The 16,622-nt window shown below is 39.4% G+C and overlaps 1 protein-coding gene across 4 annotated transcripts in view; it reads left to right on the top strand.

Moving 5' to 3' along the window:
* Positions 1 to 16,622, top strand: part of Bcas3 (BCAS3 microtubule associated cell migration factor) — a 485,645-nt gene that overhangs the window by 80,395 nt on the left and 388,628 nt on the right. For all 4 annotated transcript variants that reach the window (XM_052197918.1, XM_052197921.1, XM_052197919.1 and 1 more), the window contains exon 8: positions 14,543 to 14,650. In XM_052197918.1, coding sequence (XP_052053878.1) covers positions 14,543 to 14,650 — 108 coding nt within the window. The remainder of the gene's footprint in view (positions 1 to 14,542; positions 14,651 to 16,622) is intronic.

Here is a 16,622-nt window from a genome sequence, read left to right as displayed (position 1 = left end):
CTCCGGAGAATTAGGAGAGTCAAGCCCAATCTGGGACTCTTGGAAAAGAAGGACGAGTGAGCCTGTTAGGTGCTCAGAATGTATATATATAGAGAGAGGTGAATCACACCCAAAATAGAAGTAAGGCAGCAGTGCGAGGCACAGCCAGTTCCTGACCCATTCTTTGTGTAAACAGTTGAAAATTATTTTATTTTTAATGTTTCTGGATGCTTCGCCTGCAAGCATGTCTGTGTGCCACTTGTGCACTTGGTGGGTTCTACTTGTGGTCTCTAAGCTTGCTTTGCAGAAGTTGGTATCACAGTTGCTCTTGGTGATTGAGCCAGACATGAAGTAAAGACCACCCAGAGACTGCCCTACCTGGGAACTCATCCTATAAACAGTCAATAAACCCTGACACTACTATGGACGACAAGAAGTATATACCAAAAGGAGCATGCCATGGTTGTTCTCCATGGGAAGAACAATGATTTTGGCCACCAAGACACCCTAAGACTCCCAGGGACTGAACCATTAACCAAGGGGCACACATGGTTCCAGCTAAAAATGTGGCAGAGGAAGGCCTTGTTGGGCATCAGTGGGAGGAATGGTCCTTGGTCAGGTAAAGGCTCAACAGAGGCCTGAACAAAGGGAAACCGAGTTGGGGGAAGAGGGAGTGTGTTGGGTGGAAGGGCATATACGTGGAGGCAGGGGGAAGGAGGAAGGGGAGGGGTTGGGGGGGTCTTAGTGGAGGGGAGATATCTGGAAAGGTTTTACCATTGGCAATGTAAATGAAGACAATATTCAATAAAAAAATTAATTAAAAAATATTCTCATTTCAGCTTTATAATTTTTTAAATTTAACTATGGAAATACAAGACTGTTGATGAGCAAAATTATTTCTGGTTTTTATTTATAATAATAAAGGAGCAGTTATAAATTATCCTGCTTTTAGGAAAATAAATCTGAACAAGATTCTGTGTATATGTGTATGAGATTTCTTTCACTATAACCAATTTTTATATTTTTCTGATGATATTTTATTAGTTTTCACTGTTTCTTTAAAATACCATGACTCCAAATTAGCATACCAGTATTCTGCCTGGGTGTGGTAGCACACACCTATAATTTCTGGTGTCACAAGGAATCCACACAATGAGATCCTCGAAACCCCCAGACCTTAAACCGTCATGTCTTACTGCTTGTTAGACAAGTTCTAGCTTGCATTCTTTCCTCTACAGTGCATTCCTTAGTTATGCAGACCTTTGGAGATGGGTGGTTATGTTCCCCCTTCAGGTTCTGTGAATGGAGCTCAGGTAGTCTGTGTCTGTATGGCAAACAACCTTCACAGGTCGAGGCATCTTTTTATCCCTTACAGAGTCTCACTAGGTAGCCCAGGCTGCCTTAGACTTGTCATGATGCTTCTATTTCAGCCTCCCAAGTGTTGCGATCCTATGTCCAGATTCTTTTACTTTTTAATGTGTATGAATATTTTGCCTGTATGTATGTCTGTGGACAACATGCATGTTTCATGCCCCAAGAGGTCTGAAGAGGGCATCAGTTCCCTGGAACTAGAGTTACAAAAGATTATGTGCTTCCACCTGGTGGGTGCTGGGAATGGCATTCTTGTCTTCTGGAATAGCAGCCCCTGCATACTCTTAATAGCCAAGCAATATTCATTTCCCCCACCCCCCAAAATCTCCTTGCTATTGGTTTTCCATAGTTTTTGGTCTATAAGAATTATCTAATAAAATGGGAAAATAAATAGAACTGTTTATGTTTTCTAGCTTTTTGTGAAGTATGTAGCTGCTGAAGAGAGCATTCTGATAGCACTTCCTAACAGATGCATTGTATTGGCTCTTTTTATTTAGGATGAAGGAAACTCGACTGAAGAATTCCCTAGATCTGTTCTCACTGGGGACCCATGTGTAGGATGTTGTGCTAATTCATATTTTTATTACTAGTATAATCTTACTTTTTTCCTTTTCTTTCCATAATTTATTTTTTATTTTTTATTTTGTTTTTTTTGGTTTTTTGGATTTGGTGTTTTTCGAGACAGGGTTTCTCTGTGTAGCCCTGGCTGTCCTGGAACTCACTCTGTAGACCAGGCTGGCCTCGAACTCAGAAATCCGCCTGCCTCTGCATCCCAGAGTGCTGGGATTACAGGCGTGTGCCACCACCGCCTGGCCATAATTTATTTTTATTTACATCCCAATAATAAAGTAATCCTCTATTACTAGTGTGAACTTATCTTTGTTTACTGAAGGAATTTAGCAAGGGGAAAATTTAGTATTCCACATTTAAACTATCAACAGTATTAAGTGTTGTTCGTTGTAATATTTGCTACCCGACTCCCTGGCAATGCATGAGCTCTCTGGTTATTTGGAACACTGATGCTAATGAAGCTAGGGCTACAGTTTCCTTCTGTGTATCTGTGGTTGGTCTAGTACTTGTTATTTAGTCTAGGGTAGCCCCAAAATTAGAGTAATCCTCCTGCTTCCGTCTCCCAGGTTCTAGGATTATAGACATATACTGTTGTAACAAATCTTTAGTCTTTTTACTAGTAAGTATTTTTGTTGTTTTTATCACCATTAAATAAATAGTCCATGTTGAGGAACTAAAATCTATGCTCATGACAGAATTAATTTTCATGATATTTGATGCAGAGAATTATAGATCACAGTTCTCAGTGATGAAGAATGAACCCGATATTTAAAGAAAAACTTTCTTCAATAAAATTTACTATTTGTAGGATTATAGTAAGGATTAAATGAGATAATACATGTAAAGGCTTTATGGTGATATCTGGGGTAATTCAGGTGTACAGTTTTCATGATTAACTTAAGGAATATAGAATATCAGAAGGTTTATGAGAGAAGTCAGGATCACCAGGGGGAGGATTTCAAATATCAGGATATATGTTTCATAGATAGAAATTTACAGAGCAGCTATCTTGACTTCATTTGTTCATCAGTTCTAAGGTAGATTTCAAAATAGATCTTTAAAGAATGTATTCACTGTGCTTTTGAGAGATCATCTTCCTATGTAGTTCAGGATGGCCTTTACCTGGGATTACCCAGCCTTAGCTTAAGTGCTTCAATTTTAGGCATGTATTGCCATGCCCAGCAAAAAGAGAGATTTATTTGAAAGGCAGTTTTCAAAATATCAGAAAAAGTGAATTGAAGATTGTGCTGGTTAGCTTTTTGTCAGCTTGACATAAGCTAATGCCACGTGGAAATTGAGAATCTGAATTGAGAAAAGGCCTTCGTCAGATTGGTCTGTAGGCAAGTCTATGGGACGTTTCCTTGATTATGGAGTGGTGTGGTAAGCTCTCTCTCTCCAGCCTCCTGTGACATGTCTTTCTTATCCACGATCTGTCGTTCACATCAGGGCCCTTTTTGCTGCTGTAGTGTGCTTTCTGTGAGTTAGGATGAAAGTGTAGTGGCATGGTATGGCCAGAAATGTGTCAGACAGAGCAGCTCAAGTCTTCTAATACTTAACATTAATCCTTTCAACTCACATAAAACATTTTTCATAGATTCAGTGAGCAATACTATGTCTCACAGAAAACAGGGAACCTCTGAAAGCCCACACTTTAGTGTAAGGCCCTATAAATCTGAGAAATGTACAAATGGTACTAACTGGATTTGTTTAATCTGTTTGGTTACATTCTATCACTGAGAATGTTTTAATAACTTCTGCATAAGATAAAACATGTCTGCTTTGGTAGCAGTTCCGTGACGGGGCAGCGTGAGCTTGGCTCACTCAGTGCTCTTCAGAATGTTGGCTTTTCTCAGACGGCATACTCAGCTCCGCTTACAGTGCTCCCTGTTTCCTGAATTGTCAGTCATTATGTAGTGCATGGACCTGTGGATTGGAAATGTTTTCTCATCTACAGAAAAAGGACACCATCAAAAGGACAAATCGGCAACCAACAAATTGGGAAAAGATCTTCACCAATCCTACATCAGATAGAGGGCTAATATCCAATATATATAAAGAACTCAAGAAGTTAGACTCCAGAAAACCAAACAACCCTATTAAAAAATGGGGTACAGAGTTAAACAAAGAATTCTCACCTGAAGAACTTGGGATGGCGGAGAAACATCTTAAAAAATGCTTAACTTCATTAGTCATTAGGGAAATGCAAATCAAAACAACCCTGAGATTTCACCTTACACCAGTCAGAATGGCTAAGATTAAAAATTCAGGAGACAGCAGGTGTTGGCGAGGATGTGGAGAAAGAGGAACACTCCTCCACTGCTGGTGGGGTTGCAAATTGGTACAACCACTCTGGAAATCAGTCTGGCGGTTCCTCCAAAAACTGGGCACCTCACTTCCAGAAGATCCTGCTATACCACTCCTAGGCATATACCCAAAAGATTCCCCACCATGTAATAAGGATACATGGTGTATCCTTATACTATGTTCATAGCAGCCCTATTTATAATTGCCAGAAGTTGGAAAGAACCCAGGTATCCCTCAACAGAAGAGTGGATGCAAAAAATGTGGTATATATACACAATGGAGTACTATTCAGCCATTAGAAACAATGAATTCATGAAATTCTTAGGCAAATGGATGGAGCTGGAGAACATCATACTAAGTGAGGTAACCCAGACTCAAAAGATGAATCATCCATGGTATGCACTCACTAATAAGTGGATATTAACCTAGAAAACTGGAATACCCAAAACATAACCCACACATCAAATGAGGTACATGAAGAATGGAGTAGTGGCCCCTTGTTCTGGAAAGATTCAGTGAAGCAGTATTCGGCAAAACCAGAACGGGAAAGTGGGAAGGGTTGGGTGGGAAAACAGGAGGAGGGAAGGGGACTGATGGGACTTTCGGGGAGTGGGGGTCTAGAAAAGGGGAAATCGTTTGAAATGTAAATAAATATATCAATAAATAAAAAAAAAGAAAAAGTACAATGTTGCAAATCCTAGTTACAGTATCACTTTCCTAACTACTCTTATTTGCTCCTTCCTGCTGTATAATATTTTACTTGCACCTAATTGTTCTAAAATTAAGTGAAAGATTTTAAAAATATTTTGTATTTTATATTATGTTAATTTTATTTCATGTACATCTCACACATATAATTGATATGTAATACTTGTAAACTTTAAAAATTATTTATTCCTGTGTATGTAAGTGTGTGTATGTGCACACATGCACAGAGCATCAGGAGGCCCAAAGAGGACTATGTCCCTTGGAACTGTAGTTACATGTGGTTGTGAGCCACCAAGTGTTTGCTGGGAACTGAACTCAGTTCCTATGGAAGAGGAACAAGCTCTTCCTATGCACTTCCAATGAGCCATCTCTAGTCTCCAATTTTCATAGTTTTAAGATAATATTTGGTGGTAACCAGGGTGGTGTGGATTTTCTATCTGTGGCACCTAGTTATTTCCAGAAAACTATCAGAATGCAGGTGTGGCCATGCAGGCTTTTAATCCCAGTATGTGGGAGTTAGAGGAGGCCCAGGATAGCTAAAACTATTCTCAGCAACAAAAGAAAATCTGGGGGAATTAGTATCCCTGACCTCAAGCAATACTACAGAGCAATAGTGTTAAAAACTGCATGGTATTGGTACAGTGACAGGCAGGCAGATCAATGGAACAGGATTGAAGATCCAGAAATGAACCCACACACCTATGGCCACTTGATCCTCGACAAAGGGGCTGAAAACATCCAATGGAAAAAAGATAGCCTTTTCAACAAATGGTGCTGGTTCAACTGGAGGTCAACATGCAGAAGAATGCGAATTGATCCATCCTTGTCTCCTTGTACTAAGCTCAAATCCAAATGGATCAAGGACCTCCACATAAAGCCAGACACTCTGAAGCTAATAGAAAAGAAACTGGGGAAGACCCTTGAGGACATCGGTACAGGGGGAAAGTTTCTGAACAGAACACCAATAGCATATGCTCTAAGATCAAGAATTGACAAATGGGTGACTCAAAAGATGAATCATGGTATGCACTCACTAATAAGTGGATATTAACTTAGAAAACTGGAATACCCAAAACATAATTCACACATCAAATGAGGTACAAGAAGAATGGAGGAGTGGCCCCTTGTTCTGGAAAGACTCAGTGAAGCAGTATAGAGCAAAATCAGAACAGGGAAGTGGGAAGGGTTGGGTGGGAAAACAGGGGGAGGGAAGGGGATTGATGGGACTTTCGGGGAGTGGGGGTCCAGAAAAGGGGAAATCGTTTGAAATGTAAATAAATATATCAATAAATTAAAAAAAAAGAACACCCCTTTTCAAAACAAAACAAAACAAAACAAAACAAAAACAAAACAAATGACTATCTTGACTCTGGCTTCACTTCTAGCTCCCCTCCTGTCTGTGTGTGGAGATGGTGTTGCTCATTCCTTGGCTTGAGGCTTCTCTGTGACAGCATCCTTATTAGCACGTTTTGTAATCACCAGGTCTTACTCAGAGAGAATAAAGAATTACTAAGTAAGCTAATCACAGCCTTAGCTTTTAATATGACTAAGTTTCCATTTCCCTTTTGTAGAAAGTACTAGTTAATAAAGAATAAGACCAACACGCTTTTGTTCTTCAAGCTCTGAATAAGAATACAATACTATAATGCTATCAAAAATTCCCTTACATTTAAAGGATTAGATTTAGTAACACATGTTGAAGACTGTACAGCTTTTTCTTATTTAAAAATAAGTGTTTCCATGCTTCTTACAATTCCTGGTAGATTTTAAATGTCTTTGCTATTTTGTATTTTTCTTAAACATTGCACATTCTTGGAAAATGTCACTTTCTCAGATACTTTGTTGCACTTTTCCTAATTTTGTTTCAATCTGTTAAATATCATGAATGGAAATAATGATGATCTTTGGATGGAAATGTTATTAATGTTTAGGATTTTGAAATCATAAAAGCCATATTTCTCTTGGCATTAACGTGATGGTCATTGTGTTCCATTTTTTTAAAAGCTGTTTTGAAAACACATTCCAGGTTTCAACATGGCTGTGACTCTCATATTACCTGAATGTAAAACAAGAATTATGGTGTCCTAGTAATTAAAAAAATATACTCAAGATAAAGTTTATGTATTTTATTGAATTTAGGATTTAAATTTAATATGCAACGACTTGTCATTCTTATTTCCCATCATGCATTAAATTATTTACTTCTATCTCTTTCTCTATTAATTGTATGTGCACTTGTGGTCGGGCACATGTGCCTTAGAATGTCAGTAGACATTGGCAGTTGGCAGAAGACAACTTTTGGAAGTTGTTTCCTCCCTTTTATCATTTCTGCCCAGGACTGACATGAGGTTATCTGGCTTGGTGGCTACTGCCTTTGCTTGCTGAGATGTCTTGCCTGCCTCTTTCTTAGGCTGAAATGTCTTTTTTCATCTGTTTGATGCCCTTTCTTTGTGCAATATTTAAAATTGGAGCATACAATATTAGTTACCATGGATTACCTCATGGATTACAAGAAAACATACTGAGGTTCTCAGTACAATAATAATAGTTGCAGTCTTAGTAATTCCTTGTTCTGTGGATTCTTGAAGCCTAGTTTATGACCTAGAGAATAGATTTTCAACCCTTCTAAAAATTATTGCACAGGAATTCTCAAGTGTATAATGTGCCAAACTTAAATTCTTATTTAATTTCTAGCTTAATTTGGTTCTTTTCCTTTTCAGGTTCTTTAACTTGATCCTCACCAGCATCTTTCATTTAAACTGGAAACTGTCAGTCTATTTTAGTGTGGAAAATTTATCTAGATGTTATCTCATATATGTTTGATAAAATTATTGAACTGATTAACTATTCATTAATAATATGTTGCTAGTATGACTTTCAAAATGTAAAATGACTTTGGATGAAAATCGTTTGCTGTGTCGTAAGTTTGGTCCCTGGTAGAGCTCCTGTGTAGTGTGCTCTAGGTTCCAGGCTTAATTCCTGGCACTACATGATAACTATCAAACAAGTGCTCAGTAAGTATTCCTCCTTTCCTTTGAAAATTGTAACAATAGTTACAGTATTGTGTACATAGGGAAAAAAAAATCAGTTTTTTTCCCAAAATAGCTTTAATGATATAAGTGTGCTTAGATGCTTTTGAGAATAAATTTTATTTCTAAACTAGTGTTTACAAATAGTTTTTCCTGAGTTATTAAGTCTAACCTTACTTGTATCCTCAGACTATTCTCATCAGAGATGGCTGTCTGAATAAGCATGTTCCCTCCCCCACCCTCCATGCTTGTGACAGCTTAATAACAAGAATTTAAGTGTTGCTGAATATCACTATAAGACCTCTGCCCGCACTGGAGATTGAAATGTATCCAAAGATAGTTTTGTTCAGAAGAGGGAATACTGCATGGTTACCTAGTGTGGTGCAACCTGTTAGTTGAGAGTTAATCTATCTCACTCCTTCCGTGGGAGGCGTCCATGCTGGCTTAGGGCCTGCTCAAAGCTTCATGGTTCACAGTCAGCACGTCTAAGAGTCTTAGGTGGAGAATTTTTAACTTAGTTTATTTTCCTTAAACAATTATGGAAGACATTGTTGTATCTCCATACCTTCATGAGGAATTTCCCTTTGGCACCACAAAATGAGTCTGGTGAGAGCCTTTTAGGGTATGAGGACAAATTTCAAGATCTTGTAAATGTGCTTTTTTCTCTGAAGTTTATGTTTAATTCAAATATACCCTTGTGCACTCCTCATTTTGTAGGTATTTTAAATATGCCCAGCAGCAGTTGCGAGTGCCCTTTAGGTTTTCCATTTGGGCATGAGTGCTGGGCACTGAACTCAGGTCCCTAAAGAACAGTATATGCTCTTAACCAGTGAGTATTTTGAGTGTTATATAATTCAGTAGATGATCTAGATGTTTCCATATTCTTATTCTTAATTATGGACAGTGCATCTTATTTAGGAGTAGTTCTTTTTTCCCCTGAATGTTTATTAACAGCTTATTGTATTCTAGACACATTTCTTAAGTACACAAAATGGATGATCACTGGCTTAACCATGACCAGTGTTGGAAACTTTGAAAGCAGCGTATTGAGATGTAAACCTAAGTATTAAAGGGCGGCTTGGCATGCCATAAGCTTGTTCCTCCCCAGCACCTCTAGGGCTATGGACTTTTGACCAGGTTGACAATACCAAGCATGAATTCCCTCCTTGGAATAGGCTTCAAATGTAATCCGAAAGACTGTTAGACTATCTAACAGTCATGCTACCATTGTGGCAGTGGGCATAACTTGCCTGGTGGGTTAGTATTGAATGATAGCCAGCAAGCAGGTAGGAAGTTTCCTGGTTGTTCAAGATAGTGTAATGTCATGCAGAGAAAGTGTGTGGTATCATTGACAATAGGGCCACTTATCATCTATTTATGGTAGTGTCTGAGAGCCGTGGCAGTAGCCTCTGGTTCCTTCCTGACCAATAATGCATACAGAGGTTTCTGTGACTGGGCATTAACAACTCATGTCTTCTGGGAGCAACAGTGTCCTCTCATGTAGGGGTCCACTTCTCCATCTAACGTCTCACTCTTATCCCTCTGGCCCTGTCCTTTAATAAGAACTTTTTTTTTGTATCATATGTATATTAGTCCCTCTTATTTATTTAAGTATGTATATAATTTTAAAAAGAGTAGATCTCACAATGTAGCTCTTGACACCATTCAAACTCATAGCGATCAGCCTGACTGACTAACGGTTGGGAATAAAGGCAAATGCTACCATGTCCTGTCCTAGGATTGAAGTTTTAATTGGGTTGTGCAAGAGTTGGTCTCCATATGGCCTTCTGTAGATCCTTTTGCCTTCCATTTCCCCTCTCCTAGGTTTCCCTTTTGTCATATTGAAATCTAGTACATTAATGTCATACTCACTTTCTAGGTTGCCTTATGTCTTACATTTCTGTTATTTGGTGCAATTGTTTGTGTCTTCCTTAGTATTGAAGCACTTGTCACTACATCTCCGCCCCCAGTTTCTGTAGCTTTTATTAGCTCTGTGGTTTTATTATTCTGTCAGGCATGCACTCTGCCTGCTTTTCTTTACTAAAATTCATAAAAACCAATATAGCCTGCTAAACTGTAGTTCATTGGAAATGTTGCAGAACAGTTACCTGTTATCAACCTACGTTCCTCACACTGAAGGAAAACACACCCATTATAAAGTCACTCTTCATTTCCTTCTCCCTCTGGTCAAGACAGCCCCCAGCCTGCTCTTGTCTCAATGGATTTACCCCTTAGGTCACCTTAGACAAATGGATTTCTACACAATGAGACTATTGAAGTCTCTTCTTCTCTCACTTAGCATAATGTTTTTGAGGTTCATCCACATGTCAGAACATGTCAGTACTTTTATTGCAGAATAGTCTTGTCTGTGCTCATCCCATTGTTTATCTGTGTTGTGGGCATAAGTATGCTTCCCATTATTCTGAATAATGCTGTTGTAGGTATTAATGTAACATTTGCATAGACATATGCTTTCACTTCTGGGTGCCTAGGAGTGGAGCTGTCGGACCTCAGATGATACTGCTTTATGTTTTAGGATTTGCCAGTCTGTTTCCCACAGGTGGCCCACCATCCTCCATTCCCGCCTGTGGACATTACTTTTGCACCATTTGACAGCACCTGTTGGAAGCTGCTTAGTGACTCAGGTCAGCTGAGGGATTTCAGTCCCTCTGGCAGGGAATGAATGCATGGTTAAGTGGCTGCATCTGTGGTGGCAGGTGGGAGCATGTGACTCTTAACGGCCAACCACAGCAAGATCAGACCCAAGGACAGAATGAGGGCGAGGAGTAAGTACCTTTCAGAGGCACACCTGCTAGTGATTAGACTCCAGCTCTAGTCCCCACAGCTGCTGGTGACTAGACTCCAGCTGTAGTACCCACAGCTTTCAAAATAGTACCGGGGGTTGTGGCGATTATCTTGCTGTTGTTGTGTAACATGTGAAGGTGTTGTGTAAATGTGAAGACCTGAGTTTGGATTCCCAGCACTCGTGTAAAAACAGGGTGAAGTATCAGGGGTGAGAAGTAGAGGCAAACTTACTCTTGGTGTTCACTGACATGCAGGCTGGCCAAATTGGTGAGCCATAGGTTCACTAAAAGACCTGTCCTGCCAAAATGGGTGAATGATTGAGGTAGACATTCAGCGTTGACCTTCTGATTCCACATGCAAGTATGTATACATACATGTGCACACACATGGGAAGTATATGTACTGAGGCTGAAGTGCACTTTAAGCAGTAGCCACCTTTGGGCTCTCTTCAGGATTCCAACTCTCGAAGATGGTGCCAAGCCTCAGCTGCCCCTCTCCATGTGTACTGATTCTGAGGACACTTCCCAGAAGATTTCACCTGGGTGATGCTGGTCTCTTCTTAAGTCATCACCACCACTGATTTCTTAGCTCCACCTGAACAGCATCAATTTTCCCTGTAAAGCAGTGGTTCTCAACCTTTGTAATGCTGTGACCCTTTAACACAGTTCTTCAGGTTGTGGTGACCTCCATCCTTTAAATTATTTCGTTGCTACTTCATAACTGTATTTTTTTGTTTTTACTGTTATCTGATATGTAACGCCTAAAGATGTTGTGACCCACAGGTTGAGAATTGCTGCAGAAAGCAAAGGTTTTACTTTAGAGGCTTCAGTCTCTTGTTAATCACAGCTGCTTTTTCAGTGCAAGCTTTCCAGAAACCACAGATGCTGCACACAAAAGGCTGGTAGAGTGTTTGCTTCCCTCCAGAACTTTACAGGCAATTCTCCACCATCTGCATCACTCTCAACACTTTAACCCTCTAAGCTTCAGTTGAACAGTCAAGTGAGCCCTCAGTGCAGCAGGATTTCTATTGTTGAGATGAAATAATATGACCTAAGGGAAGCTGAAGAGGAAAGGTTCACACCAAAGAAGTCAGGGCAGTAACCCTGCAAATGGGACCTGATGCAGAGTCCACAGGAGTGCTTCTTATTAGCCTCCTCAACCTGTTTTCTCACAGAACCCAATACCACCAGCCCAGGGATGATGCCACCCGTAGTAGGGTAGGTCCTTCCACATCAGTCACTAGAAGAATGCTCTACAGGATTGCCTACAGCCTGATCTCATGGGGGCATTTTCTTAATTGTGGTTCCTCCTCTCAGATGACTCTAGCCTGTGTCAAGTTCATATAAGAGTCAACACAGAGAAGTTATATTGGAAACACCTAATTATCCAGGAGGATGTGAAAGAAAGACTATAGGGAGCTGAGCTGGTAGGTTTTTGCAATTAATTCTGAATTTGAGAATTTAGGCTTTGCTTTATTGTATAAGATTATTCAGAGTTGGTAAGTATAGTTATTTTTGCTTGACTAGTGTAATTTCAACTATAGAATCATTTAGATGATAATGTTGCTGGCTTCTTATTGATGCCTGTCTTCTGTATTCATTACATTTTCAATGTTTTCTCATCATGGGATCCATGTTGTCTCGTGGTTTACAGTTGCTTTTAAAAAAGCTTTTTCATTAGTAAGAAAAAAAAGTCTTGGTCTTTAACTAGACATAATCAACCTTTCTCACTGAAATGACTAGAAATTCCATTCCTCTGGCTATCATACTATATGAAAATCAGACCTTTCCCCATAAAATATTAATAACTCCCATTATGAATATGAGTCATGTACAACTGCTAACCAATTGTTTGATTTGTATCTTACTATAAAACACCTCATTTATATAAGGAAAATTCAATTGAGCCAAATAACATCCGTCACTATATTTATCACGAAAATTACAAACTTTATTTAATATTTATTTTGATACATGTGTGTTAAAAGACAGTGTCTCTGGCCTGATTCAGAGGGATTTCTGCACTTATTTGCTAGTTTAGTTGTATTGGTTCTATTTTTCCTATAGACTCAGCCCTTCACTTGAAGTGAACTAGTTACATTCTTGGGTTTCTTGAAAAATCAGCTTCATTTTAATGTGAGGTCCTAGCTCTGTTTCAGTGGCCAACACACTGGGCATGCTCATCTATCTGAGCTTGGTGGAACCAGTATAGCTTTTCTTATGGTATTGGCTTCTGTGGTGCGCATGTGGGGGTTGCAGTACGAAGCAGAGCTTGCTGTGCAGCATAGCAGGTTGTGAGATACATAGATGCATTCTGTAAATAGAATCAGAACTGTAATTGCTGTGTTCCACACAGATGGGCAAGACTTTTCAAAAGGCATCACAGGACAAAAGATCATGTCGGCCAAGCACACAGTGATGTTATTGGCAGGAAGATTTTGCTACGTCATGAATTAATAAGAACTCTTACTTTAAAGGAATACTACTTTTTACCAATGGTTAAGTGGTTTCCCAGTATGTACATTGTTTATAGTGTTTTCTTGTTAGTTCAGTTAGTATTGAAATGAGGCTTTGTGGCATTTTCCACCTATCCTTTGCATGGAGGCCAGTGAAGTGATTGGCATTCCAGTATCCAGTACTCCGCTTCCATGAGCACTTCACTGGAGATGACACACTGCTTTTCCCCCACTGTCATTTTATTGGTTGCTAACTTGTCCCCTTAGGATCAAATTAGTTTTGGGTGTAATATTTTACTTTTGTTAATTTTAGAAACTAAATTTCAAGATTTCAGAAAATTTCTCCCTTTTGAGTTGCTCTGTGTACATGCAAGGTAATGTCTTTACTGTCCTGGAACCTAGCAGCTCCCCAGCACTCAGTGCTCTGTTCCACCTTGCTCCCTGCTGCCACTCAACTGGTGGGTAATGTTACACAGACATTCGGAAGCCACTTCCTAATGGACCTTACTAAGTTTTATTTTTGCACTTTAAAATGATATTTGTTTTACAATTTTAATTCTATTTGTTTGTGTGTGTGTGTGTGTGTGAGAGAGAGAGAGAGAGAACAGGGTGTAGGTGTAGGTGAGAGACAAGTGGGGATGGAGCACGGACTGTTAGGCTTGTGGCAAGCATGTATCAACCACAGCGGTTTTCTTGAACATTCAGGGACATCGTCTGTGCCTTTCTCTTTACACTTTTGAGCTTTATACACACTTTTGAGCTTTATACACATACAACCAAGTTTTCAGTAAATATAGGCAGTGTTCTTTTCTGTTAACTGGGTTTTCAGTTATGCACAGAAATGACTTCTTGTGTTGAGCTCAATTGAGATAATCAGCCTTTTCTCTACTACTTAATTTTTGCATAAAAATCTCTGCAGTATTTTGCATTCATTTACGCTGTCTACCAATTTTATTTGTTCATTTTGAAAACGTTTTAATCCTTTAATCAAATTTAGGAAACATTTTTTACCATCAACATGTTACTAATCTATTTACAACATCATAATGTTGTACTTCACAGTATTAATTCTACAGCCATTTCTGGCTTGGAACTCCCATAGATCTGCCTGCCTGCCTCTGCCTCTGCCTCTGGAATGTTGGGAATAAAGGTGCAGTTCTCCCTCCTGGGCCTAATGTTACAATTTAAAAAATGAGTTGCCTGGCTGTATTATTTTTATTCTGTGTGATAACCACTAAATGTATTTCTTGGTATCATATGCTAAGAAAGTGTTTATCGTGCTGTTTTTTCTTCTTAACTTAAAGTAATGTTTGTTTTTTAGCACTACACCTCCGTACTGCTGTGTAGATCTGTATTCACTCCGCACTGGGGAAATGGTCAAGTCAATTCAGTTTAAAACACCCATTTATGACCTTCACTGTAATAAGCGGTGAGTATTTTTCATATGCTTGTTTTCAAATTGTAATGCGCCTCCTTGCCATGTAGGAGGCATCTGATTTCCAGTTATTGAAAAAAAGTTCAAATTTCCATCCAGTGAAACAGTTCAGATTTCACATTGAGCAATTTCCAGCCTCCTGACCTAGCCATGAGTTGTGATTCAGATATGAGTGGAATTTATATGAGCAGCCCAATGGAGGATCACAGGCGTTATTCCTGAGAGTACAGAAAATCAAGTATTAGAATTGGACATGTCTCTACATTTTCACTGGTGAGGTCAAACCTCCTTGTTGCATATGCAAAAAATACTCATCTATAAAACTTTAGCCTGAGCCCTTAAGTATTAGCTTGAGGACTGGGCTTCCCCTCTGCTCCCTCTAACTTTATATTAGTTTGTTACAGAGTCTTGTGAGGTTCCCCAGGCTGGTCTTGATCTTGTTATCCTCTTTGCTCAGTGTTCTCAGTGTTGTGGTTTTAGGCATGTGCCACTGCATTTTGCCTAATGATTTAGTACATTTTTTATTCCTTAATATTTCACGGTTATTTTGGTCAATTTTCTTTTCTTTAAAATTGTGAGAAAATATTCAAATGTAGATTAAGCTATATGAATTCTAGTAATAATAACATTTTACACAAGCTATTAGAGGAGAAAGAATCTTAGGAATTCAATCTGGGCAGTACTTTGCTTCACATGAGAGAAGGGTAAACTTGTCAGATGAGAAATATCTTCATCAGAGTCTGAGGTACAAGGTGTAAATCTTCCGCTGCTAAGAGCAAACACCTACACTTGGGAAGTGGCTCTGTGAGAAAAAGCTCCTGGAATTCAAACCCCAAGAACCCAGGGAGAAGCCATAGGCACCTGCCACCCTAAGAATCCTAAGGCAAGATGGGAGGCAGGGCCAGCAGAATCCCAGGAAGCTCAAGGGCCAACTAGTCTGGGTACAAGATGCCTCTAAGGAGGTAGAGCATGAGGAAGGGTATCTGCGGTTGTCTTTTGAGCTCCACACACATCCACACACGTTCTGACAATGTGTCCAATCCAACCCACACTCACACAAATGAGTGTGAATAAATAAATCTTGCGTATACAAAAAAGCCCCAAACATGGGACAGAAGAAAATTTTCTTTTGTGTATGAGAAGCTCTGAATTCAATTCTCAGCACTGAAAACAAAGGGAGAGTGTCTCTGGGGCAGGTATTTGTGAGTACACTCAAACTCAAGGGCAGACGCTACAAGTTGTAGATGCCGAGGAAACACGTAGTGAACTAGTTAGTAACAGTGCACTGGGGTCACCCTATGTCATAGAGCTGTGTGTGGATTGGCCTGCAGCTGGGAACCTTCCAAGCTTTCCCAAATAGATTCATTAGAATGCAACATTAGCACATTCTAAGTAAGCTTTCTTTATATTATAAATTCATGAAACTCTCTTTTTTGTTTAAATTGTTTGCAGAGGTTAAGTTAGAGAGGAAATCAGCAATATATAATATTATTGATATATTGTATATCAATGTATAAACAATATATAATAGGAACTTCATGGTAAAACTTCTGATTATCCCAAAATGCTCACTGTCTTAGTGTGTCTGGACACAGATCCTTAATAGCTGCACACAAAATCACCACAGATATATTACATAGTGATTCAGGAGTGAATGCCATAACTGCCCAGGAAAATTCTGAGATCCACAACAGGGGTTCAAGAGGCCTTTTAGGAGGTGATTGGTAGGTATCCAGCTAATAGGTATGGTGGCTGTCAGGAATGGTGATGCTCAGTATAGGGTAGATTTGAGCAAACCTGTGTTTACTCAGAGAAATGGAGGTTATGGCATGAGGGAATCCTAAGATGTGTGCAGGACCAGATGGGTATGTGTATGCAAACTTCTTTGTTAGTGCATCGGAGCATTTTCTGGGCAAAGGTGTGCAGAGGGTAGATGAGCACAGTCCTGTGGTTCAGGGGAGCAGCA

The sequence above is a fragment of the Apodemus sylvaticus genome, chromosome 10, assembly GCF_947179515.1.
Source record: "Apodemus sylvaticus chromosome 10, mApoSyl1.1, whole genome shotgun sequence".
Classification (NCBI taxonomy): domain Eukaryota; kingdom Metazoa; phylum Chordata; class Mammalia; order Rodentia; family Muridae; genus Apodemus; species Apodemus sylvaticus.
This window is presented reverse-complemented; position numbering and strand designations above follow the sequence as displayed.